The 25,073-nt window shown below is 46.2% G+C and overlaps 1 protein-coding gene across 1 annotated transcript in view; it reads right to left on the minus strand.

Moving 5' to 3' along the window:
- The window catches only part of GCNA (germ cell nuclear acidic peptidase), a 137,363-nt gene that overhangs the window by 110,252 nt on the left and 2,038 nt on the right, over positions 1–25,073 (minus strand). Inside the window, exon 2 of the mRNA XM_033944459.1 lies at positions 7,197–7,455. Within this exon, the coding sequence (XP_033800350.1) occupies positions 7,197–7,455 (259 nt within the window). The remainder of the gene's footprint in view (positions 1–7,196; positions 7,456–25,073) is intronic.

Genomic DNA, 25,073 nt, shown 5'->3' on the forward strand with positions numbered 1-25,073 from the left:
AATCAACGATTTGATGATATTTTGAAAATGAACATACCTGATTGGATTTTGGATCCTTTTTCAAGTGTAAACACAGAAGAATTTCCACAGTTACAAGAAGAACTGATGGAAGTACGTAACTACAAATGATGAATTGAAATTTAAATTCAAAAGCGGCTACCAACAATTCTGGCTGCAAAAGGAGATCCCTACGGCTTATCCTGAAATATGGGCTGTAATTCAAAAGTTCTTAATTGCATTTCCTTCATCATATTTAGTGGAACGTGGGTTCAGTGCAGTAACCAATTTATTAACAAAAAAAAGAAACCAATTGCAAATAGTTAATTGCGGTGATTTAAGATTACTGCTGATGAAAATAGAGCCAAGGATTACTAAATTGGTAGCAGCACACCAGTTTCATCCTTCTCATTAAGATGATTTTGAATGTTTTAACTTTTTTTGTATTACATTCTATTCTCAGTTCAATAAATAGTTTCATAATTTCAAAGTTCAATATTTCTAATTTACACCTTTCTTTACTATATTTTATGAAAAAGGTAGAAACATTAATACATATATATTTCCTATTAATTGCTATTAAAATTTAAAAAAAAATTAATTTCCAGGGGGCGCCAAGTAATATTTTTTCTGGAAAGGGAGCAGTAGGACAAAAAAGTTTGGGAACCACTGGTCTAAGGCAACCAGTATGCTACTTATATACTTTTAGTTCAGTAGCCTAGCCTGGTTACAGATTACATACTTACTTTCCATTGGGTTGACACATTCATCATATCTATTGATTGTAGAGTCTGCATATTTATCTCGGAGCCATATTGAAGCAAGATGTAACCTAGTGTCAAAATTGATCTATTTCCCTGACAATACATTCTTAATACTAAGTACAATAATTTCTGAGAGTAGGCCCCCTCTCCTCCTAAGCTTCATTGTCCTTCATTAGTAGTTTAGATCACAGTTCTTCAACTGCCGGTCCGCGGACTGGTGCCGGTCCGCAGAAAATTCCTACCGGTCCGCACAGGACCGGCGAGATGGACGCCGTTAAATTTCCTGCCCCGGTGGTGTTCGCGGAAATCTTCTGTTCCTCCCAGCCTCGGGCGATCAAGACAGGCTGCCGACGTCGGCCATTCCCTCTGTGAGTCTCGCCTATGCGGAAACAGGAAGTTGAAACAAAATAGGCGGGACTCGGAGATTGAAGGTCCCGACGTCGGCAGCCTGTCTTGATCGCTGCCCCTGCCGAGTCGCCGAAGAGGGCCATGGGGAAAGTGCAGGCAGAGAGGAGATGGTCAGCGTGTGAGGGGAGATCAGCGTGTCGATTGGGGCCATCAGCAGCGTTTGTGCTGAGAGTCTGCCCACGTGCAGGATGCACGTCTTGGGTGGTAAGGCCTGCGGTGCAAAGCTATTTTTGCCGGCTTGGGGGGGGGGGGGTCGCGAATGTGCAGGGCACAGCAGGAGTAAGATCATGGGGAGCCTTCAACAGTGGCTGTCTCCTCTCCTAGCAGCTCTGTACTTACCAGGGCAGTGATTCACTTTGGCAACTTCCCCTTTCCTCAGAGGCGGCAACGGACCCAAGGCTGCCTAAAGAAATCACTGCTGCAGGCAAGTACTGAGAGCTGCTGGAAGGAGAGGAAGCCACTGTTGGAGGCTGGGAAGCTGATGGATAAAGGGAGAGCTGCTACTGCACCTGGAGGGAGGTAGAAAGAGAGATGCTGCTGGGAGGGGAAGAGGGAAAGGGATGGGAAGAGAGCTACTGTTGGATAGGGGGGAGGAGGGAAGGGAGAAGGAAAAAAGGAAGGAAACAGCTGGCAGGGAGATTAGAGGAGGGAAAGGGGAGAGACAGGAATGAGAAAGTAGAGAGAGATTGATGTTGGAAAGGGGGTCAGCAGAGAAATGAGAGAGGGATAAAGATGCTAGATCTGGTGTAGGAGAGATAAAAATGAAGAAAGCAGTGAAGCTGGAATGAATGATGTAAAAAGGAGAGAGGAGGCACAGGCTGGATGGAAAGGGGTGAGGGGCATAGAAAGAAGTCAGATACATATGGAAGGGGGAGAGGCCAGACAGTGGATGGAACGGGCAGACGCTGGAAGGAAGAGTGGAAAGAAGATGAAAGCAGAGACCACAAAAGGTAGAAAAAAATCATTTTATTTCTATTTTGTCATTACAATATCTCAGATTTGAAATATATATCCTGCTAGAGACATAACTGGGGACTGCAAAGCCTAACACCAGTGGCGTACCTAGGGTATGTGGCACCCGGGGCCCATAATTTTTTGACACCCCCCCATGTAAAAAAATATTTTTTGTAATAACCATGAAACTGAATAAATGGTCATAATAGAAACAGGCAGTGAAAATTTTCTTTTATTGAACCTCATATATGTAACCATTATTCCAAACATACCATAACATAACATAAATTATGTCTAAATTGTCATGACATCAGAAGTACATATGGAGTAGTTGCAGGTGATGCTTGGGACAGTTCTGATTGTGTTAGGTCGGTTTTATGTGTTTTTGAATAGAATGGTTTTTATTTCTTTTTTGAAGGTTTTGTAGTTTGTGGTCGAGGTCAATAGGTTGTAGAGATGGGGGTCGAGTGTTGCAGCTCGAATGGCTAGGAGGTTGTCGATTTGTTTTTTTTCTTTTGACGTTTTTGGTTGGAGGGTGTGTGAATGGTGCGCGAGTTCTCCTATGTCTGGTTGAGGTGGATTGAATTATTTAGCTGAAGAAATTAGTTACCCCCCCATTCCACACACATTAATTCTCTTCCATTTTTGTTCCCATTATAAAAAACACTTAAGTTCTCAGAAAAAAAATACATTAAAATAAGAAGTGAAAACAAAGGCCCCTTCAGATGAGAACATAACATAAGAATAGCCTAACTGGGTCAGACCAATGGTCCATCATGCCCAGTAACCCATTCTCATGGAAGCCAATCCAGGTCACTAGTACCTGGTCAAAACCCAAAGAGTAGCAACATTCCATGCTACCGATCCAGGGCAAGCAGATGTTTCCCCCATGTCTTAACAACAGACTATGGACTTTTCCTCCAGGAATTTGTCCAAACCTTTCTTAAAACCAGCTACGCTATCTGCTTTTACCATAACTTCTGGTCACTTCATTTTTAAGCTGAGATCTTTCCTTCCAGAGACTTTGCTAGATGTCAAATACAGCACAAGGTAACTTCACAAGGACATAGCTGTGCAGGAAATGTGAATCTCCTCATACACCCACCATATAGTGCAAAAATGTGCAAAGGTCTGGTTTTTTCTTTCGGTCACTACATAGACTAATGCCACACAAGCAGCGCTGTTACAAACATATTCTGTAGGTCAGTGCTAAGGTTAACAAAGTTTCCTTCCTTGGACCAGAAGGAGATACTGACAAACCACTGGAAGAGATCCCAAAACAACTACCCAGGAACAACACCCAAAGACCCATTCAGTGTGTGAACCAGTTGAGTGGAGTGGACTAACTGGGGGGTGGAAATGGGCCCGGAGTTTTCTCAGCAGAATTTCCCAGATCACCTCTTCCTCTCAACACATTGACACGCTGCCACCACCACCACTAGGAACACCTCACTGGGTAGGCCAACAATGTTATAAACTTTATAAAACACATTATTATATTTTCTTATAAAGCACATATTTTAACTGAACTCTCTGACATCCTCAGCCTTGCCAAGGAAGAAAAGTTCCCATTTCCTGCTGTCTCATGTCCCCGGAACTATACAAAATTTTTCTTCTGCAGAGTGCAGACCCTTCAAAAATCTGACCAAATCCTCATTTCACTTGCATTATAAAGTACTGAGGATGCCATCTCTTCCCAATCCCAGGTCCTAAAGTCTAAGACAGTAGCGCAAACTAGTGCTGCCAGATTCAGGAAAAAAAAATTTCGATTCGATTCAGCCTATTGAATTGGTTTATCGATTCGATTTTCCTGCCCAATTGGGTGTTTTTTTTCAAACATCCTGGTGGGTTTATTTTAGAGATTTTTCACCCCCCTTTGGCTTCTCCTAACCACACTGGCGCTGTGGTATAAATAAAATAAAGAAACAAAAAGGACTTTTCCTCTCTCTGTTAAATCCTAGCTCACGTTTGCGGTCTAACACCAGCTCTGGCAGGATACACATTTCAAATCTGACATATTGTAATCACAAAACAGAAAATAAAATTAGTTTTTCTACCTTTTTGTTGTCTGGTTATTTTTCAAATCTTGTTGGTCCAAGGCTCTGGTTGTCTTCTGATAACTTGCTTGCCAGGGTCTCCTTCTTTCTTCTTTCTCCGTGCTAACCATCCATCTGCCATCTCTGTCCTCCCCTTCCGTTTCCCTTCCCTCCCCCGGATGTCTGGCATCTTTCCTTTTTTTGTCTCCCTCCACAGATCCACCTTTTCTTAACTACACTTTCATCCAGCAGCTCTCCCTCCTTCCCCACCACCCCAGGGTCTACCATCTCTCCCTTTCTTTTCCCAACTACCCTCCTAATCAGTATCTCTATCCCCCCCTCCACACCATCCCTTGTGTCCAACTTCTCTCCCTTTTTGTTCCTTCCCTCCCTAAAACCCATGTCCATCACCTCTCTCTCTCTCCTCTATTTTCAGACCCATTATTTCTTCCCACCCAAAGTCCGGCATATGCACGTCTCTTTGAACCCCTCCCCCTTCCCTCCGTGTACTTCTACACCAGGGCCCCCCCTCCCCTGAAGGCTTGTCCCCCCCTTAAAGGTCTGCATTCCACCCCTGAAGGCCTGTCCCCCCCTTGAAGGCCTGCCTGCCTGCTCCCCTTGAAGGCCTGCCCCCGCTGAAGGCCTGCCCCCCTTGAAGGCCTGCACCCCCCCCGAAGGCCTGTCCCCCCTGAAAGCCTGCACCCCCCCCCGAAGGCCTGTCCCCCTGTTCCCCTTGAAGGCCTGCACCCCCCCCGAAGGCCTACACCCCCCTTGAAAGCCTGTGCCCTCCCTTGAAGGCCTGCACCCCCCCGAAGGCCTGCACCCCCCCGAAGGCCTGTCACCCCTCCCGAAGGCCTGTCACCCCCCCCGAAGGCCTGTCTCCCCCCCCGAAGGCCTGTCTCCCCCCCGAAGGCCTGTCTCCCCCCCCCCTCCACAAGGTCTGCCTGCCCACCCCACCCTGAAGGCCTGCTGCCCCCCCCCCCACTACCTTGAAGGACCGTTCGGCCCCACCACCACCACCACGAAGCACTGCTCATTCCCCCGGCCTCCCCGCTTCATTTCCCTGGGGAAACAGCTTGCAGGAAGATCGTGCGATGCCAGCGATCTTTGCTTGCTTCAGCTGTTTCCTCCGCCGCAGTCCCGCCCCTCCTCTGACATCAGAGGAGGGGCGGGACCGTGGCGGAGGAAACAGCCGAAACAGGCAAAGATCGCTGGCATCGCGATCTTGTTGCAGGCTGTTTCCAGACGCGACACCCGGCGCAGGGGGGGGGAACCGGACCGGACCGGTAGCACCCCCTCAGGGCTTGGCACCCAGGGCGGACCGCCCCCCCCACGCCCCCTCCCTTGGTACGCCACTGCCTAACACTATTCCTATCATGTGTGACTGCAGTATTCTGTTAGCATGATATTTCTAAATAGCATTCTGTAATAATTTGGCTTGTTCAGTTTTCTTGATAGTCGAGGGGATATGTGTGAAGGGGAGGGGAGACAGGGGTTTTGTTGGTCCTTGCTCTGAATATTTATATTTATAAAATGACAATTGTACAGAATGTTGTTTCTTTTTGTACTTTAATAAAATACGTTCAATATAAAATCATAACTGAGGCTTGTGCAGATGGGATCAGATGGTTTGTGGGGACCGAGCTTGCGGAGACAGGGCAAAAATGTGTTTTTTTATTTCGGTCTTAGTAGTTTGCCGGTCCACAAAATAATTATTTTATTTCTGCCGGTCCACGGGTGTAAAAAGGTTAAAGAACACTGGTTTAGATAACTTTTGGTAAGACATCTTATCCTGCAGTAATGGTGCCTGGGCTTATCTTCTTGTTCTGGGTTCATCGTCTTCTGGAAAGTCCTAAAATATCCAAGGCTGCTACCGTAAGCAGATAACCAATGTTGTAATAGTCAACAGATACTTGCCAGCTTTTTGGGGCAAAGATGAATCTCTTACAGAGCATATTGTTTCTTGCTGACAGGGAAAGATTCAATAGCACAATGTCTCTCTTAAAAATATAACTTTTGGGGGTCTCATAGAGGTCTTCACCTACATTTTCATGAAGGTCTTACTCCTGATTCTTCCTCATTCCCTTCTTGAAGCCTAAGGAGGCTTCACCCCTCTAGATCAAAGTGTAGATAAGGTTTGTTGTTGTTGCCACGAAATCAAAGGAGTCCAGGAGGAGGAAAGGAGGAAGGGCCATTACTCAGGAATCAAGCTTAGTAAATTAAGAAGACAACTGTCACTACCACTCCCAATCTAATAGGATACCAGCTTCATTAAGACTCAGGATAAATCATGCGTATGACAATAATACATGGAAGTAAAAGTAAACAACCAACAAAACAACATTAAGCATAGAAATAGCTAACCAGAAAAACATCTGGAAAATTCTTACATCGATTGTACATTTGACATTTAAAGGCTTCATCCTGTCAAGAAATCTCACAGGGCTTCCCCTCTAGGGGAATAAATTAACAAAACTTTAACTGCAAACTAGATCTTTTCAGACCTGATCACGCGTACAGGTCATGCTCACAGGTCAAGATGGAAGTCCAGGTAAACACATTAGATCTACTCATGCTATCATATCTCATATTATACTGTTTATTTCAGAAACCTCTACCCCTGGATCAGAGAAGACAGATGCCTTATCCATTACTTATCAGCCGATGGTATCCTCATCTTCTCTGTATAGCACTACATTCTAAGTGGGCCACAAGAAGGGCATATTAAGAGCCACTTGAAGTAGGGAATGGTAGGATACAGCTCAAGATTAAAAAAAACAGGATGGATAAAACATACAGGCATTCTAAACAGTACACCTAACAAACACATATTACTTTAAATAGGTCTAGCACTATCTTGTTATTGCACATACTCAGTCGCACACATAAATCAGTAAATCAGTACTTCAAAAGATCCATACAAATCTAAATCGGCAACAAGTCCATAGTTGCACAGGGGTTTTGGCATATCATATCTATATTAATATGGCTAAGTATACTGCTCCTCCTAGTCACCCGTGCACTCAGTATCACTTACCCCTCTCATTTGCTTCTTTTGTAATCAAGGTCATACTGAACCCTTTTTGTTCATTTGACTTTGGTGTTTCTGTCATGGTCCACTGCTGTTTCTGCCGACTGCTTTTTATATTGTTCCCCCTTAAGAAGCCACTGTCTGAATCAGATAGGTGCAACTGCTGGAAACAGGACTCAAACTCTGCACCATCTATAGCAGCCAAATTGGACTTCAGCAATGTAGGCTGGATGCAGGTCTTGTTTTTTATAACATTTTGTTTTAACTGGAAAAAAAAACACAAAATCAAAACCTTAAGTAATATTCAATAAAACCAGATTTTCTAATTATTACCCATCACGTCAAATAGCTAGGATCTGATATTCAAAGGATATATGCTTCTAACTTTAAGAGTTATATCATAAATCGGCCTCTTTGAAAGTTTATTAGGGATGAGTGTGTATGTTTTTACTCATAATTTCACTATAATTTAGGAGCATAAAAAGCGGTAACAGAGATAGATTAGACTAGACTAGACTGTAACTCCATCTATTTAAGTCTAACCCAAAAAAGTCTCCAAAGACTTCAGCGAATTCAGAACACTGTGGCCAAGCTGATCTTCACAAAAACCAAATTTGATCACGTTTCCCCACTTCCGTCCAAACTTCACTGGCTTCCAGTAATTTCCAGGGTTCATTTTATATGCGCCTGCCTAGCTTTTACGATCTTACATGGCATCCTCCCTCCCCTAATTCCACTATCTTGGAACTCTTTGAGTCCTGATACCACCAGGTCCACCCAAAAATTTAAACTATCCTTCCCCTCGCTAAAAGGTATCCTCTATGTGGGAAGATTAGGGAAATCTCTCTTCTTTAGAATCACAGGGCTTTGGAATAACCTTTCTGCCTCACTAAGGAATCTGGGCTCCTTCCAACTACTCTGAAAGGATCTAAAAACTAGGCTATTCACAAAAATGTAAGGCTCTCTTCCCCCTTATACTCAACCTCCAACCCCATTATGCTGTTCCTTCCTTATATTAAGCTTTTGTAAACCGTGCCGAGCTCTATAATTATGGAGAGGATGCGGTATATAAACTTAAGGTTTAGTTTAATTTAAGAAGCTTACCCCCTCCTTTACAAAGGTGCGCTATGCTTTTTATTACACGCTAAATATCATCGAGCGCTAAACATGCACTAAACACTAACACATGCATGTTATCCTATGGACGCGTTAGCGGTTAGCGCACGTGTTAATTCAGCACATGCTAAATCCACGCTAAAATGTTTAGCACGCCTTTGTAAAAAAAGGGCCTTAGTGAGGGAATCAAGATGGCGATGGCACGCTTTCAAGTGGCTCCTGCACTTTACCGGCTAATCTAGCTTTTCCACAGGAACTTTACCTCTTAGCATGCCTAAGCACAGGGATAAGCAGAGGAGTGTTCTTCCTGCCTCCTCTTCCACTTCTTTGATGCGACAGGCGGCAATAACAGCGTATGCTGTTCCAGTTTGAGCAGACCTCGGTCTTGGAGGGCAAAGTTTCACTTAGCCCTTTGGGGCCTGGAGTTTCTCCGTGTCCTGGAACGATGTTGGGGACGCCTTTAACAGCGCAGAAGTGCTGGAGCTGATGTTGCAAGTTTCACCCCTGAGCCCGGATATGGATTATAGCTTGCTGACTTCACCACAGCTGGCACTGGAGTTTGGAGGAACTGAAACCCGTTGTGAAGTTTCAAGTTTATTAAAATTTTGATATAAACGCAATATCAAATATTTTCAATGCGCAAGGTTAAGGCTCCTCCCCCTTGTATCCAGGATACAGAGGGAGCCTAAGGGAGTCCCTGATTGGCTCAGACAACTAAGACCCTGCCCAAGGGGAGTGGCTTAAGGAATCTGAGCCAATCAGGGCCTTAGGCCCCTCCCCATGCATGAGAAGATGCACTGGGGAGGGACCTAAGGCCTGGAAGGCAGACGGCGGAGGAGGGACTGACTGAGCACCCCTCCTGCTCCTGTCTAAAGGTACCGGGGGGGGGGGAGCGATGGAGGGTGGCCTCCGCTGGCAGGAAAGAGTGGGCATCCCTACTGACATATTTAAGTATAGCACGGGGGGAGTGTCTGGCAGGAGGGAGTGGGCATCTCTTCTGCAATTTTTTGGAATTTGGGGCGGGTGGGGCGATTTGTCGTGGGTCGTTGGGGAGGACTGTCGGGAGACTTTTTTATTTTTTTTAATTGGGCAGATATTTTGCGTGTGTAATACAAGCAAAATATCTGTGCCATTGCAAAAGAAAATGAAAAAGAAAACCCAGGCAGACCTGTCGGTAACAGAACAATCGGGTTTTAGGATCGGTAAAACACCATGCAAAATAGCCAAGTGATGTAAGTGAATCGATCGCTTGGTTATTTTGCATGGCCGGATTGGAAAATGGGTGATCGAGGGGAAAAACACGCAGTAGGTTGTTTTGTGTATCAGCGATTGTTGTTAAATCTGTGAAAACAGGTTTCACGACAATTGCTGACTTTAGTGAATCTACGTAAGGTGTCATACCTTTTAAAATATTTACCTTCTGTTGTGACACACTTTGACAGACCAGGCTCTTGTGATGTATAAAACACTAGAATTTATAGCTAATACAAAACCACCTAAATATTTTGTTATGGACAATCTTTAGTGTAAGTTTGCATATTTTTCATTTTTAATAGCAGAGCAGATAAAAATCAGTGGAGTGGAGGTGTGGCCTAGCAGTTAGAACTAGGTCAGTGGTAGGCTAACTCATTAGTCAAAAGAGCCCAAATCAGCAGTACGATTAAGATTTTTTTTGAGAGCCATACCCCGTGCCCGCTTGCGCTACAACGGCTACGTCAACCCAACTGACACCCCGCTCGCCCGCACGTAGTCAAAATCGATTCGTGGCAAAGCTTGGAGAATGACACGGGGGAAAAAATTTGTCTCTGTCCCTGCCCCATCAACCATCTGATCCCATCCACACAAGCCTCAAATAGTTTTATACTGAACTTATTATATTAAAGTACAAGAAACAATATTCTGTACAATTATCAATTTACAAATCAGCGTCTTCTCCCCACTCTCTTCCCCATTTCCCTTCAACGTCCTCAGCCCACTCTCTCTCCACTTCCCTTCAGCACACGCACATAAAAACAAGCAAGCAATTTTATATCATTTCCATTCTATTCATTTATAGAAATTAAAGTCTAAATAATGCCAGTCGCATAACAAAACATTCTCAAAACATTCCCAAATCAACAAAGTAATAAAAACATCATTCGTGACTATGAGAAACCTAAGACAAATCCGAAAATTCTTCGACAGGAAACAATTACAAATTTTGGTACAATCTCTTATCCTTGGACTAATAGACTACTGCAACATACTATACCTCCCCTGCCCAGCAACCATGATAAAGCAATTACAAACAATACAAAATACAGAACTAAGACTCATCTACTCATTGAAAAAATATGATCACATTAAAGAAGCATACCACGACTCACACTGGCTCCCAATACAAGCAAGAATACACTTCAAATTCTACTGACTACTAAACAAAGCTATTAAAGGAGAAAGCCCAACCTACTGGAACAACCGACTAACCCAATCCACCTCAACCAGGCACAGAAGAACCCACTCACTATTCACACACCCACCAACATAAAATGTCAAGAGGAAAACTTTATGACAACCTAATGGCCACCAAAGCAGCTAAACTAGACAGACAAATCACCAATCTGCTATCTATGACCACAAACTACAAAACCTTAAAAAAACCCAACAACCTAAAACATTACTCTTCAAAAAACACATAAAACCTGTTTAACACGCCCAGTTCCTTCCCTAACTCCACCTACCACACACTCTAAAATGTTTCTAATTACCCAACATGTTACTCCTTAAGTTCTCGACAATTCTCATGTAATGCTTACAACAATTCTCATGTAATGTTACAACTCTTGTGTAATCCGCCTTGAACCGCAAGGTAATGGCAGAATAGAAATCACTAATGTAATCTCATGTAATGTAATGATTTTACAAAAATAATTCCCTGCACAGTCAAGCCTGCAAGGATTAATAGATGTCTTTCAGCAGCTCCCCTCCCTCCCCCTTACCTTCGTGGCCAAGTCAAAATGATCAACCAACAATAAAATTAAAAAACAAACAAACCACAAAGCACACTGTATGTAGAGAAAATGTTAATTATCATTTATATTCTGCGGGTTTTCAAAGAGGTCAAGGCAGATGACTTTATGCAATGTCACTTCAGTAACTATACAAAAATAGACAAATATACCCCCTCCCTTTTTACTAAACCGCGATAACTGTTTTTAGCGCTGAATGCCCTGCGCTGCTCTTGATGCTCATAGGCTTCCTGCGCTAAAAACCGCTATTGCGGTTTAGTAAAAGGAAGCCATAGTGCAAAATATAGACAGCAGATATAAATTCTCAAAATGGACACATTTTGATCACTAAATTGAAAATAAAATCATTTTTCCTACCTTTGTTGTCTGGTGATTTCATGAGTCTCTGGTTGCACTTTCTTCTTCTGACTGTGCATTCAATATTTCTTCCCTTCTTTCAGCCTCCTGTATGTGTCCTCTTCTCCAGACCTCATTCCCTCCCCCAACTTTTTCTTTCTGTATTTCTCTCTCTGTGCCCCATTTCTTTCTTTCTTTATGCCCCCTTTCTTTCTGTATGTCAGTTTCTCTCTCTCTGTGCTTCAATGCTAAGAAATGTAAGGTCATGCACCTCGGAAGCGGAAATCCATGCAAGACGTACTTCTTGAACGGAGAAACTTAACTAGGACTTCAGCAGAACGAGATTTAGGAGTAATCATCAGTGCAGACATGAAAACTGCCAATCAAGTGGAGAAGGCTTCATCTAAGGCAAGGCAGATATTGGGTTGTATCAATAGAAGTTTCGTCAGCCGAAAGCCTGAAGTCATAATGCCGTGGTACAGGGCCACGGTGAGACCTCATCTGGAGTACTGTGTGCAATTCTGGAGGCCACATTACAGTAAAGATGTGTGCAGAATTGAATCGGTTCAGCGTACGGCCACCAGGATGATCTCGGGGCTCAAGGGTCTCTCGTACGAAGAGAGACAGAACAAATTGCAGCTCTACACTCTCGAGGAACGTAGGGAGAGGGGAGACATGATCGAAACATTTAAGTACCTCACGGGACGTGTCGAAGTGGAAGATGATATTTTCTTTCCCAAGGGACCCTCGGCCACAAGAGGGCACCCGCTCAAACTCAGGGGCGGAAAATTTCATGGCGACACCAGAAAGTATTTCTTCGCAGAGAGAGTGGTTGATCATTGGAACAAGCTTCCAGTGCAGGTGAGGCAGACAGCGTGCCAGACTTTAAGAATAAATGGGATACCCATGTGGGATCCCTACGAGGGTCAAGATAAGGAAATTGGGTCATTAGGGCATAGACAGGGGGTGGGTAAGCAGAGTGGACAGACTTGATGGGCTGTAGCTCTTTTCTGCCATCATCTTCTATGTTTCATTTCTTTCTTTCTCCATGCTCCATTTCTTTCTTGTCGGGTGGCGAGAGTTTTTCGGCCCTGCGCTTCAGTGGGGAAGCAGGGAGAACTCAGCGGCGGTCTGTTCCTGGATTGCAGCAGCGGCAGCCTATTCCCTGGCGGCGGTGGCTTGGGGGGAAGCGGGTTAGGCACGAGACGTGAGCTGCACTCAAATGGTTAAAGAGCCGCAGTTTGCCAACCACTGAACTAGGTTGTTTGATCTCAGTCTGCTCCTTATGGCTCTGGCCATGTCACTCAATTCCTCCATTGCCCCCAGGTACCATAGTTAGATTGTAAGCCTGCTGGGACAGAAAGGGAAAATTATTTAAGAGTACCTGATTACTAGTCAGTGTACTGTAAACCCCTTTGGATGAATCTCTTCATGAACGAAAAATTATGTTCTTACCTGTTAATTTTCTTTCCTTTAGAAGCAGCAGATGAATCCAGAGACCAATGGGATAGCACACATCTACCAGCAGGCGGAGATAGAGAAACTGATTAACAGGTGGTCCTATTGGCTGGCACTCCTCCTGTATCTTGAGTATAGCTCCTTGCCCAAGCATCCGTAACCATCAATAGGCAAAACATGTAAAAAACTTATTTCCCATAACAAATCTCAAAAGGCAATAATACAGAATACAACCATCAATAATAACAAACTTCAAAAGTTGGAAAAGAAGAAACAGACAGACAATATCCAGAAAGGGTGGGGCTCTGGATTCATCTGCTGCGTCTAAAGGAAAGAAAATTAACAGGTAAGAACATAATTTTTCCTTCCTTAGCAACAACAGCAGATGAATCCAGAGACCAATGGGATGTTGCAAAGCAATCCTCAATCTGGGTGGGAAGCAAACGCCGCCTCTGCAACAACCGAAGCACTAAAAGCATCTACCACATGCGCCCCCACATCCAACCAGTAATGCTGAGAGAAAGCACTCACGGAAGACCAAGTAGCCGCGAGACAAAACTCCTCCATGGAAAAAACCTCCGGACCGAGTCCAAGAAGTAGCCATCGCTCTGATAAAATGGTCGTGAAGTTCTTTCGCCAACCGCTTCCTTGCCATCAAGTAAGCGTAAAGAATGTCCATCTGGACCCATCAAGCGATGGAGGCTTTGGACGCCGCCATACATTTGAGGCATCCTGTGAAGAATACAAAAAGGTGATCTAAACAACTAAAAGTCGTTAGAAACCTAGCTTGCGGAGAACATTACGCACTTTCAAAAAAAAAAAAAAAAAATGCAGTGAATAAAAGCACGGCTCCCCATTTCTCCTCCCAAGAAGAAGGAAGGAAAAGTGAGAGTGTACTAAAAGAAAGGATGACACCCCCTAAGAAAGAAATTGTGGTACCGTCCGAACTGACACCCCAGATTTTATAAATCTGAAATAGGAATCCTCGCCAAACAAGGCCTGCAACTCAGAAAACCGCCGAGCTGAAGCCATGACCACAAGAATCCCCGTATTCAACGGCACAGCCCTATAGAGTCTCAAAAGACAAGGCTAGAATGAAACCTCTGGTAAACTGCGAAGAAGTACCTTAAGACTGTACTCCGGACAGGGCTTTCTAAGAGGTGTACGAATATACCGTACTCCGTTTAGGAACTGAACTACATGAAGCTGAGAAGTACCGTATTTTCACGCATATAACGCACACGTTATACGCGTTTTTACCTACCGCGCATACCCCTCGCGCGTTATATGCGTGAGCGCGGTATACAAAAGTTTTAAAACATAGTTCCCACCCCGCCCGACGCCCGATTCACCCCCCCAGCAGGACCGCTCGCACCCCCACCCCGAACGACCGCTCGCACGCGCTCCCACCCGCACCCGCATCCACGATCGGAGCAAGAGGGAGCCCAAGCCCTCTTGCCCGGCCGACTCCCCGACGTCCGATACATCCCCCCCCCCGGCAGGACCACTCGCACCCCCACCCCGAAGGACCGCCGACTTCCCGACAATATCGGGCCAGAAGGGAGCCCAAACCCTCCTGGCCACGGCGACCCCCTAACCCCACCCCGCACTACATTACGGGCAGGAGGGATCCCAGGCCCTCCTGCCCTCGACGCAAACCCCCCTCCCTCCAACGACCGCCCCCCCCAAGAACCTCCGACCGCCCCCCCAGCCGACCCGCGACTCCCCTGGCGACCCCCACGACCCCCCCACCCCCCTTCCCCGTACCTTTGGTAGTTGGCCGGACAGACGGGAGCCAAACCCGCCTGTCCGGCAGGCAGCCAACGAAGGAATGAGGCCGGATTGGCCCATCCATCCTAAAGCTCCGCCTACTGGTGGGGCCTAAGGCGCGTGGGCCAATCAGAATAGGCCCTGGAGCCTTAGGTCCCACCTGTGGGCGCGGCCTGAGGCACATGGGCCCAACCCGACCATGTGCCTCAGGCCGCGCCCCCAGGTGGGACCTAAGGCTCCAGGGCCTATTCTGATTGGCCCACGCGCCTTAGGCCCCACCAGTAGGTGGAGCTTTAGGATGGATGGGCCAATCCGGCCTCATTCCTTCGTTGGCTGCCTGCCGGACAGGCGGGTTTGGCTTCCGTCTGTCCGGCCAACTACCAAAGGTACGGGGAAGGGGGGTGGGGGGTCGTGGGGGTCGCGGGTCGGCTGGGGGGGCGGTCGGAGGTTCTTGGGGGGGGCGGTCGTTGGGGGGGAGGGGGGTTTGCGTCGAGGGCAGGAGGGCCTGGGATCCCTCCTGCCCGTAATGTAGTGCGGGGTGGGGTTAGGGGGTCGCCGTGGCCAGGAGGGTTTGGGCTCCCTTCTGGCCCAACTACCAAAGGTAAGGGGGGTGGGGGGGTCGTGGGGGTCGCCAGGGGGGTCGCGGGTCGGCTGGGGGGCGGTCGGAGGTTCTTGGGGGGGGCGGTCGTTGGGGGGAGGGGGGGTTGCGTCGAGGGCAGGAGGGCCTGGGATCCCTCCTGCCCGTAATGTAGTGCGGGGTGGGGTTAGGGGGTCGCCGTGGCCAGGAGGATTTGGGCTCCCTCCTGGCCCGATATTGTTGGGGAGTCTGCGGTCCTTCGGGGGGAGGGATGTATCGGACGTCGGGGGGGGCATCAGGCTTTCAGGATGGGGACAGACCTTCAAGGGGGGACAGTGCACGGAAGTCAGGGGGGGTGAACGGAGAGTCGGGACAGCGCACGGAAAGTCAGGGCGGGCGAAAGGAGCGTCGGGCAGCATGCGCGGTATACCCGTGAGCGCGGTATACCAAAGTTTTTGTACATATCATCGTGATTTCTGCGCGCTATACCCGTGTGCGCGTTTTATACGGGTGCACGTTATTTGCGTGAAAATACGGTAAGCGAAGGGCAATATACCTAGCCCTTGTAACAAGCTAAGAATGGCACTTGAAGTTGAAGGTAATTGAACGCTAAGCCCTTGGCAATACACTTACGCCAAAAAAGAACTCTGGAAGGGTGCAAATGTTAAGAAGTACCCAAGAAAGGAAAAACCTACAAAAGGAAGCAGAAGCCACAGGTGAAGACTATCGCCTGGATAAGAGAAGAAACAATCTGCTTCGCATAACCCTTACACATCAGCCATGACTTTTCAAAAGCTAGGTCGCAATACCAAAGTAGTACGAATATCCATGTTGATCGGACCCTAGGTACGTAAATCCGAAGATACCAGGAAACTCAACAGTCCGGCTGTCGAAAGACTCATCAGATCCGCATAGCAAGGATGGCGCAGCCAATCCAGAGATTCTACAAATACTGTGCCCTGAAAGTGAGCTTGAGATGGCAAATCCAAGCCATCATCAGCCAGGGGAAAACACTGAAAAAAAGAGAAACCAGAGGCGAGAAAGAAGCCACGCTGCTACCCACCAAAGAAGCTAGGAAGCTTAGAATTTTGAGACGAGGCCATGAGGTCTAGTTCCAGGAGATCTCACTTCCATAAAAAGAGCTGAACGCCTGAGCCAAAATTCTCAATATCCAGGATGGAGAAGATTTCACTATTACTAATATTTACACTTTCTAGAGCGTACATAGCACTGTACAATGTAACATACAATAAATGGGCCATGCTCAGATTTCGCTCTTTTCCTGACCCATAAAATGATCTGCCAACAGAAGGGGAAGACGAGGGTCCACCCATGGAAGTAGAACCACAACTTTACCCGCCAACTGAGTACATCACCTACTGCCCAGGCTTTAGAGAAATACCCCCATCATAATACTGACTGAAAAGACCTTCAGCGTCATTCCGGAAGAATGGTCTGAAATGTTAGCCCGACCATGCTCCAGAGTAGAAGAATGAACAAGTACTGAGTCGCCTCTTAAGACCAGACTCCTGGAGCTGAGGATGGAAGGCACCGAGCCCCCCAACCCGACAGCCCGGGATGTTCGGTGGCCATGAGCTAGTCTAGCAAAGACCGAGGCATGCCTTTGAAAAGCGAAATCTCGCTGAGCCACTAAATCATACAGAGCGATGCTTGAAGAGCCTACCAAATAATTGGAGCCCTGACATACTGGGAACCACCGGAACAAAAGCGACTGCTGTGGGAAAGCAATCCGAAGTTCCTAGTGGAGTCAGCAACATGGATCCTAGAACCTGTACAGAATCCCATACTCTTGGACGTGGTGACCGAAGAAGAATGCAAACCTGAGACAACAAGAACTTACAAAAAAAAAACAAAAACCTGGTCATTTTCAAAGAGCGTAAGAAATGGGTAAAGTTACTTGTTTGGGGTAGTTGGCTTTAGTGAGAGGTGGAGTTTGAAATTTGCGGTATTATTTCTTTTTTCAGGGTTTTCTTGAAGAGTAAGGTCTTTATTTCTTTTCTAAAAGTTTTGTAGTCGAGGGATGCCGTCAGTAGATTGGTGATTTGGTTGTCTAGTTTGGCTGCTTGATATTAAGATAGGTATCACACGACGTACCATCACAACAGTTACAATTCGACTACTGTGCGCATCAAATCCCCTGCAGCACAGATGGCCAAGCGATGTTGCGTGATCACCTGCAGCCAATTATGGACAAGCGGGGCGTATCATCACGAATCATAAGCGCTTCGGTCACGTTCAGTCATCTATCAGTTAAATCACAAATTTTGATCAGGAATTGATTGATGTATATAAAGCGTTAGTTACAGATTGATAGATCAAGAAACCGAGTACACGATCAGTCTTGATCAAAATCACTGAATAACTGATAGATTGAACATGACCGAAGCGCTATATGAGTTGGAGGTGTGTTTTGACCTCCGCCGAACCCGCGAGACTGACTCACCGAACCCCTGGGGTTCGGTCGAACCCAGGTTAAGAACCACTGGTCTAGAGGTATAATATGGAATTAAAACTCTAAAAACAAAGGCAGGGGTTTTAAATAATAAGGATTTAAAGGTAAGCAGACATAATTTATATAATATACGATGAGCGACTGGGAGCCAATGTGCTTTTTTCAGTAATGGAGACACATGATCAAATTTTTTGGCTTTGTTAATAATTTTAATAGAGGCATTCTGTATAATTTGCAGACGTCTTAATTTCTTTTTTCGGCAAACCTTTAAACAAGGCGTTACAATAGTCGATTTTAGAGATTACTAAAGAATGGATTATAGAATATTCAAGGACTTTGCACATAAGAATTTGGCCACAGAACGAATTTGACGAAGTCTATAGAAAGTTGATTTAACCACGTGACTTATATGATCATAAGATAATTTATTATCAAAAATTATCCCAAGAATCCTAATATTTTGAGTCAGTTGCAAGGGGATGCCTTTAATAGAAATGGGAAAAGAAAGTGTACAACAGTCTTTCCATGGAAAAAGCATAATGTTGGTTTTGCTGATGTTCATGGCTAGTCTATTTGTATCCAGCCATTGATGAATTTGATCCAGTTTTCCATTTATGGCTGATTTCTTGTGAGCTATTAGGATCAATAGGGTGTAACAGCTGTATATCATCCGCATAAGCAAATACCGAAAATCCGATAGACTGACACAGAGTCATGAGAGGCGCAAGAAAGATATTAAATAAGAGGAGAAAGTATTGATCCTTGTGGAATTGTATTATTAAAGAAAACAGTGGAAGAACGATTTTCAAAGTAAGACTTAAACCAGAGCAGAACCTGATCAGTAACGCCGATGGATTGAAGTCTATCTATTAAGAGGGTGTGATCAATAGTGTCGAATGCTGAGGAAAGATCAATTGAAATCAAAAGAACAGATATATGATGATATAAGTCAGGGTTGTCCAATGTCGGTCCTTGAGGGCCGCAATCCAGTCGGGTTTTTAGGATTTCCCCAATGAATATGCATGAGATCTATTAGCATATATAGAGATCTCATGCATATTTATTGGGGAAATCCTGAAAACCCGACTGGATTGCGGCCCTCGAGGACCGACATTGGACACCCCTGATCTAAGTGATATAATATGGATGATGTCATGCCTATTAAAGAATGTTCTGTGGAATGATTTTGTCTGAAACCTGTCTGATTTGGATGTAAAATATTTATTTTTTCAATATACTCTGATATCTGGTTAAAAACAATTTTTTCAGTTAGTTTTGCTAGATAGGGGATGTTCGCAATTGGCCTATAATTTGTTTTTTCATCAGAGCTTATTTTTTGGTCTTTCAGAACAGGACGTATAGTTGATTTTTTTCCATGCCAGTGGCATAACACTTTGTTGTAAACTTTCATTAATTAAGATATGCATGGAGGGACCAAATGTTGGAAAGTATTTCTTAAGAATAAAAGGAGGAATTGATTCTGTAGATGTTCCCTATTGCCCAATACACTTCCTCCGGCATTATTGGTGCATTCAGACGCTCTGTGTCTGTCTCTGAGATAAGGGGCAACGTTATCCCATCCAAATAGGGGCCCGCCATTACTCCATCCTCTGACAGAGGGGAATAGAGGTTCTTAAAATAGCGAAAAAATATGTCTCCAATCTCCGGGTCGGTTGTAACTCTATCCCCCTGCTCGTTCCGCAAGGCCTGAAACCTATGTGGGCCCGTCCTGGTAGAAACCAGTCTGGCCAATAGTTTCCCCCCCTTATTCTCATATCTATAAAAGCTGGTACTTATAGTAAGCGAGGGATTTGCGTGCCCGCTGATGTAGTAGGGAACTGAGGGCCATTTGATATTCCATCAACTCCTGTCTGTGCATGGGGTCGCCAGACTGGCCATACCTCCTCTGGGCCCTAGCAATGTCCCTCTTTAAGCGCAGAATTTCCCTATCTCAAGCATTTTTTACGTGACTACTATAACTAAGGGTATCCCCCCTCATCACCGCTTCCCAGAATAAGATGGGGTCCCCTTCTGCGTGAACATTATGCCGTTTGTAGTCATTCCATGTACCCAGCAACCATTCCCTATAGTTCGGATCCCTATACAATGCAAGCGGAAACACCCAGCGCCACTTCCCCGGAGGTTCTCCTCCTTCTTGCCACGTCACTTGAACCCAGGTGTGATCAGAGATTGTATAGGGACCTATCTCCGCCTGCTCCAGCTTCCGAAACACCTTTTCCGTCACCCAAAAATAGTCTATGCGGGACTGCGTACTGTGCGCCCGGGACATATGGGTGTAATCCCTCTCGGTGCCATGCAGTACCCTCCAGGGGTCGATTAACTCCAGGTTATCACTAAATTTTTGGAGCTCCCTCTCCCCTGCCCAACGTAGAGCACCCCCGGCCCCGTGCAATCCAAACTAGAATCACGAACAGCATTAAAGTCTCCCCCAACAATCAGGGAGACCTGGGCGAAGGGCAACAAGTGGGTCAATTGAGCATAGAATGCCGGGTCACTTTCATTAGGAGCATAGACACAGCAAAATACCATGTCCTACTGCGCGATCACCCCTCGACAGAGCACATATATGCCCTCCCCATCCTTAGCCAAAATTTGTGCATTGTCTAGGAGGCCCTTATGGAACAGAATCGCTACCCCCCTGTTTCCCCTTCGCAGATGCTGCAACACACTCCCCCACCTACCATTGCTTCAATTTAGTATGTTCAAGATCAGTCAAATGGGTCTCCTGGAGAAAGGCCACATCCACCTTATGGCGCTGTAATTGTTGTAATATTTTAGAGCATTTAATGGGGGAGTTTACTCCCCCCACACATTAACCAGTTAACCAGGATCCATTGTCACTAACCACTCCACATACTCCATCATCAGTGCCCGTGGGACCAGCCATTCCAGCCCCTGACCAGGCCCAACAGAGCATCAGCTGACCATCCGTTACCAAATTGGGGCAGAGAGTACCATCTCCCCTTCCCCTCGCCCCCAACTCCCAACCTCTCCCCCATCACCCACCTTCCTCCTCTCCCCCCAGTTCACAACCCAAAACTACATTTCGAGACCATCCAAACAGATCTCAAGTTCCCCTAAGGAAGACGCAACTCCACCACCCCAGCCACCCCAATGCACACCACCACCACCCCAGATATGTACACCAAATATATGCAATACACTCCACCCGGATCCTCACCAAAAACAACCCTCACCAACAGAACCTCCATCCCTCCCTTCAACACTCACCCAGCACACAACCACAGCACAGCCCCCCATAATAGACCCCCCGGCCAAACTGCCCAAGCCCACTATGCAGGCCCCATGCTGGCAGCTGCCCTCTATATCACATCTGGCCCTCCTCCCGAATCCCCTCCGCACACAGATTCCCCCACCTATCCGCAAACCCTCCCAAGAACACATTCACCTAGCACACACCCACCACCTCCCTCCCAATTAAAGACCCTACAGCCTCCGAACAGCAGAAGTCATCCAGGCCAACAGGCGAGCCCAATGATGTCAGCAACCCTCTCATGTGGGTTGTCCCAGTGGCTCACTGCTCCCAGCACTCTGCACCATCGCTCCTCTGGTCTGACTCTGCCATCCGGAAGGTCTGTCTGTCTCCTCCCCTTGCTCTCCAGCAGGTCCCCTATCAGGAAGGTTAGTAGCACCTAGTCCTTGTAGCACCGACCAGGCCTCCGCCACTGTACGAACCAGTCTTGTCGCGCTCCCCACCGTCAGTGCCAAGGCGAATGGGTAAAGCCACCAATATCTGAGGCCCTCTCTGCGGAGATAGGTGGTCACTGCTTGCATATCCTTCTGCTTTCGGAAGGTGGCAGCCGGCACATCCTGATAAATGTCCACCTGCAATTTATTCCATTTGTAATCCCTCTGCTTTTGCGCTGCATGGAATATTTCCTCCTTCACCCGAAAGCTGCCCAGGCACAGAACAATGTCACGGGGCAAGTTGGATTTAGGGCGTCCCAAAGCCCAATGCGCTCGTTCTATTTCTATTTCTGGCACCCGCCTCTCACCTGCCAGTGCACTAGTGAGGATGTCCATACAGATGTCCAAGGCTGTCTGGTGGGCATCCTGATAGGCACTTTCTTCCGGCACCCTCTGGATCCGGAGATTATACCGCCGGGATCTGTTTTCTAGATCTTCCAACTTGTCCCACATCGCCAACTCCTCCGCGTGCACTCCCGCCACTGCCTGCTGAACTTCTATGATGTCCTCAGTCATGGTGTTAACATGTGCTTCCACCACATCCTGCCTCTTCACCAGTTCCTCCAAGTCTTGTTTTAAATCTGTAATTGCTTTGGTAACATCGTGGAGCAGGGACTGCATTTCTTAACGAATGTCCAGCAGCTAATCTCTCAGGGGATTCCTGTGGAGCATGGATTGAGGATATCAATGGGGGCAGTAAAGGCATGGAAACCAAATTCACTTTATCTCAATCCTCAGTCCGCATCTTACTCGTGATTCTGCCAAAGGGAAAATGTGTCCTTAGAGGGAATAACCCCTTGCACTACCACTGTCAAGACCTCCGAGGGGTTAATGCAACCACTATAATTCACGTATGCTTCGGACATCATGCTTATAAATTCTGGAGCAAAAGCCAGACCAGGATGCCCAGAAGGCTCTGGCAGGCCCGTGCCTGTGGTCCACTCTGGTGTTTCATGGTAGATGTGTAGCTGCAAGTCACCTGGGACACCCTGTTGCCAGTTCTAGTCAGGATTTCTGACCTGGAACTTTGATACAAGAGGGACCCCATACCTCCAGAGGAGGCTAGGCCAGTGGCTTCTGTCCCTCTCAAACGCCATGCGGCATGTGGAAAATGGATGGCTCTCAGATAGCCATCCATTACAAATCTGACATGAATCCTTAGCATCCTGGCATGAATCCATCTGGACTGTTTTTGGCAGATAGAAGTTTTTATTTCAAAATTGGGAAATCCAAGATGGCCACCTTGGCAGCGATTTTAGCACTAAAAACAGGCAGTGGGAGTTAAATAAGGGGTTAAAAAAAATAAAAATATGAAGGGACCCCCATCACTTACCCCATAAACCTTTAGAAATTACTTTTAAAAGATGCCCCCCAATTTATCTTATAGGCTGTCACAGCCTTACTCACTGTGCCATGCTGGTGCTGTGAGCTGTAAAAAAGCTGTAATTGTAGCCGTTTTGAATGGAACTGTCCCATTTTTAGATCCCCTGTCCCGTTGACCCACGCACAGCTTTGGGACGCTGAAATGTCCCATTTTCAGAGATGGCGTCCTGAAGCTGTGCGTGGGGACAATGGGACAGGCGATCATGGAAAAGGGGCTCTCTCCCTGCTTCCCTGCCGCTGCAATGACTGCAGGAAAGGAAGGTTCAGGCACCGGCCCACAAGCCTTCTCCCCAAAGTCAATTCTGACATTGAAGAGGAAGTTCTGGGCCAGCCAGGCGGCGATTGGTCACATTACCCATACCCTACTCCAGTGTTTTTCAACCTTTTTTGGGCAAAGGCACACTTGTTTCATGAAAAAAATCACGAGGCACACCACCATTAGAAAATGTTAAAAAATTTAACTCTCTGCCTATATTGACTATATATAAAGTAATTCTCTTGAATAGGAATCAAATAAACACAAAGAAAGTATTTTATAATTACTTTATTACGAAATAAAAATTATAAAAATTATAAAATACTTTATTCAGTGCGAAACCTGGGCCTGTTTGGCTGAACACAAAGCTGATATTCTGGCTGGAATCGAAGAAAGACACACACGTAGCTCTTCGTCAACAGCTCTCAGTCTCTCTCTGTATTTGGTTTTTATAGCATACAAAAATAGACAAATATACCCTCCATCCTTTTTATTAAACCACAATAGCAGTTTTTAGCGCAGGGAGCTGCGCTGAATGCCCAGCGCTGCTCTTGACGCTCATAGGCTCCCTGCGCTAAAAACCACTATTGCGGTTTAGTAAAAGGTGACCATATTGTAAAATATAGACAGCAGATATAAATTCAGAACTGTGCATAGTAAGTGAAGGAAAGTTTTCATCTCTGGGAATTTACCCAGTTAACTATTAAGTTATTTGGGCAAATTCCTTTGAAAACTGTGGTAATACTGCCTCCACTTTGCTAAATTTAAAATAAAATCATTTTTTCTACCTTGTCTGGTGATTTCTGGTTGCACTTTCTTCTTCTGACTGTGCATCCAATCTTTCTTCCCTTCTATCAGCCTGTATGCTTTCTCTCCTCCACACCTCATTCCCTCCCCCAACTTTTTCTTCCTCTCTCCCTGACCTTTCTTTCTTTTTTTTCTGTTTCTCTTCTTTCCTTCTGTTTCCCTGCCTGCCCCCTTTCTTTCTTTCTCCCTGCCGTTCCCCAAGCCACTGCCGCTGCCATCGGGGAACAGGACCCACCAATGGATAACAGGCCCCAAAGCCGACGCCGACGCATGCTCTCCCTGACATCAATTCTGCAATCGGAGAGGAAGTTCCGCCCAGCCAGGCAGCGATTGGCTGGCCCGAACTTCCTCTCCGACTGCAGAATTGACTTCGGGGAGAAGAAGACTTATCGGCTCGATAGATTAGATCGCCAAGACAAAGTGAGTCCTGGGTGATCGACTCACTTTGCCTTGGCGAGCTACTGGCGCCCCTGCCTCGGGCCCCCTGTCAGCTCCGGGCCCGGCGGCCCTGCGGCACACCAGGCAACATCTCGCGGCACACTAGTGTGCCGCGGAACAGCGGTTGAAAAACACTGCCCTACTCTAACTACTATATTTATGGTAGAATCTGTGAGCCTTCTAAAATCTGCCCAAACCCCACTGTACCTACATATAGGCAACTTGCATGCATAAGAGTTATTGGTGTGATGTATAATTGGGTCCAATAATTTTGGGGTGAGTTTTGGAGGGCTCAAACACAGTAAGGATTATGGTGAGATGTGTACCTGGGCCTTTTTGTGTGAAGTTCACTTCAGTGCCCCCTAGGGTGCTCACTGCTATGCTGGGATATCTGTGTGATCAGTCTAGTAAAAATGCTGACCTCTCCTACATCCCAATGGCTTGTTTTGTGTGTTTTTCTTTTACAGATGGTTGGGTTTTTTTTTAAAGTTCAGAAAGATAGACGCACATCCGAAAAATGGCCATTTATGAA

This window comes from Geotrypetes seraphini, chromosome 5, assembly GCF_902459505.1.
Source record: "Geotrypetes seraphini chromosome 5, aGeoSer1.1, whole genome shotgun sequence".
Taxonomy (NCBI): domain Eukaryota; kingdom Metazoa; phylum Chordata; class Amphibia; order Gymnophiona; family Dermophiidae; genus Geotrypetes; species Geotrypetes seraphini.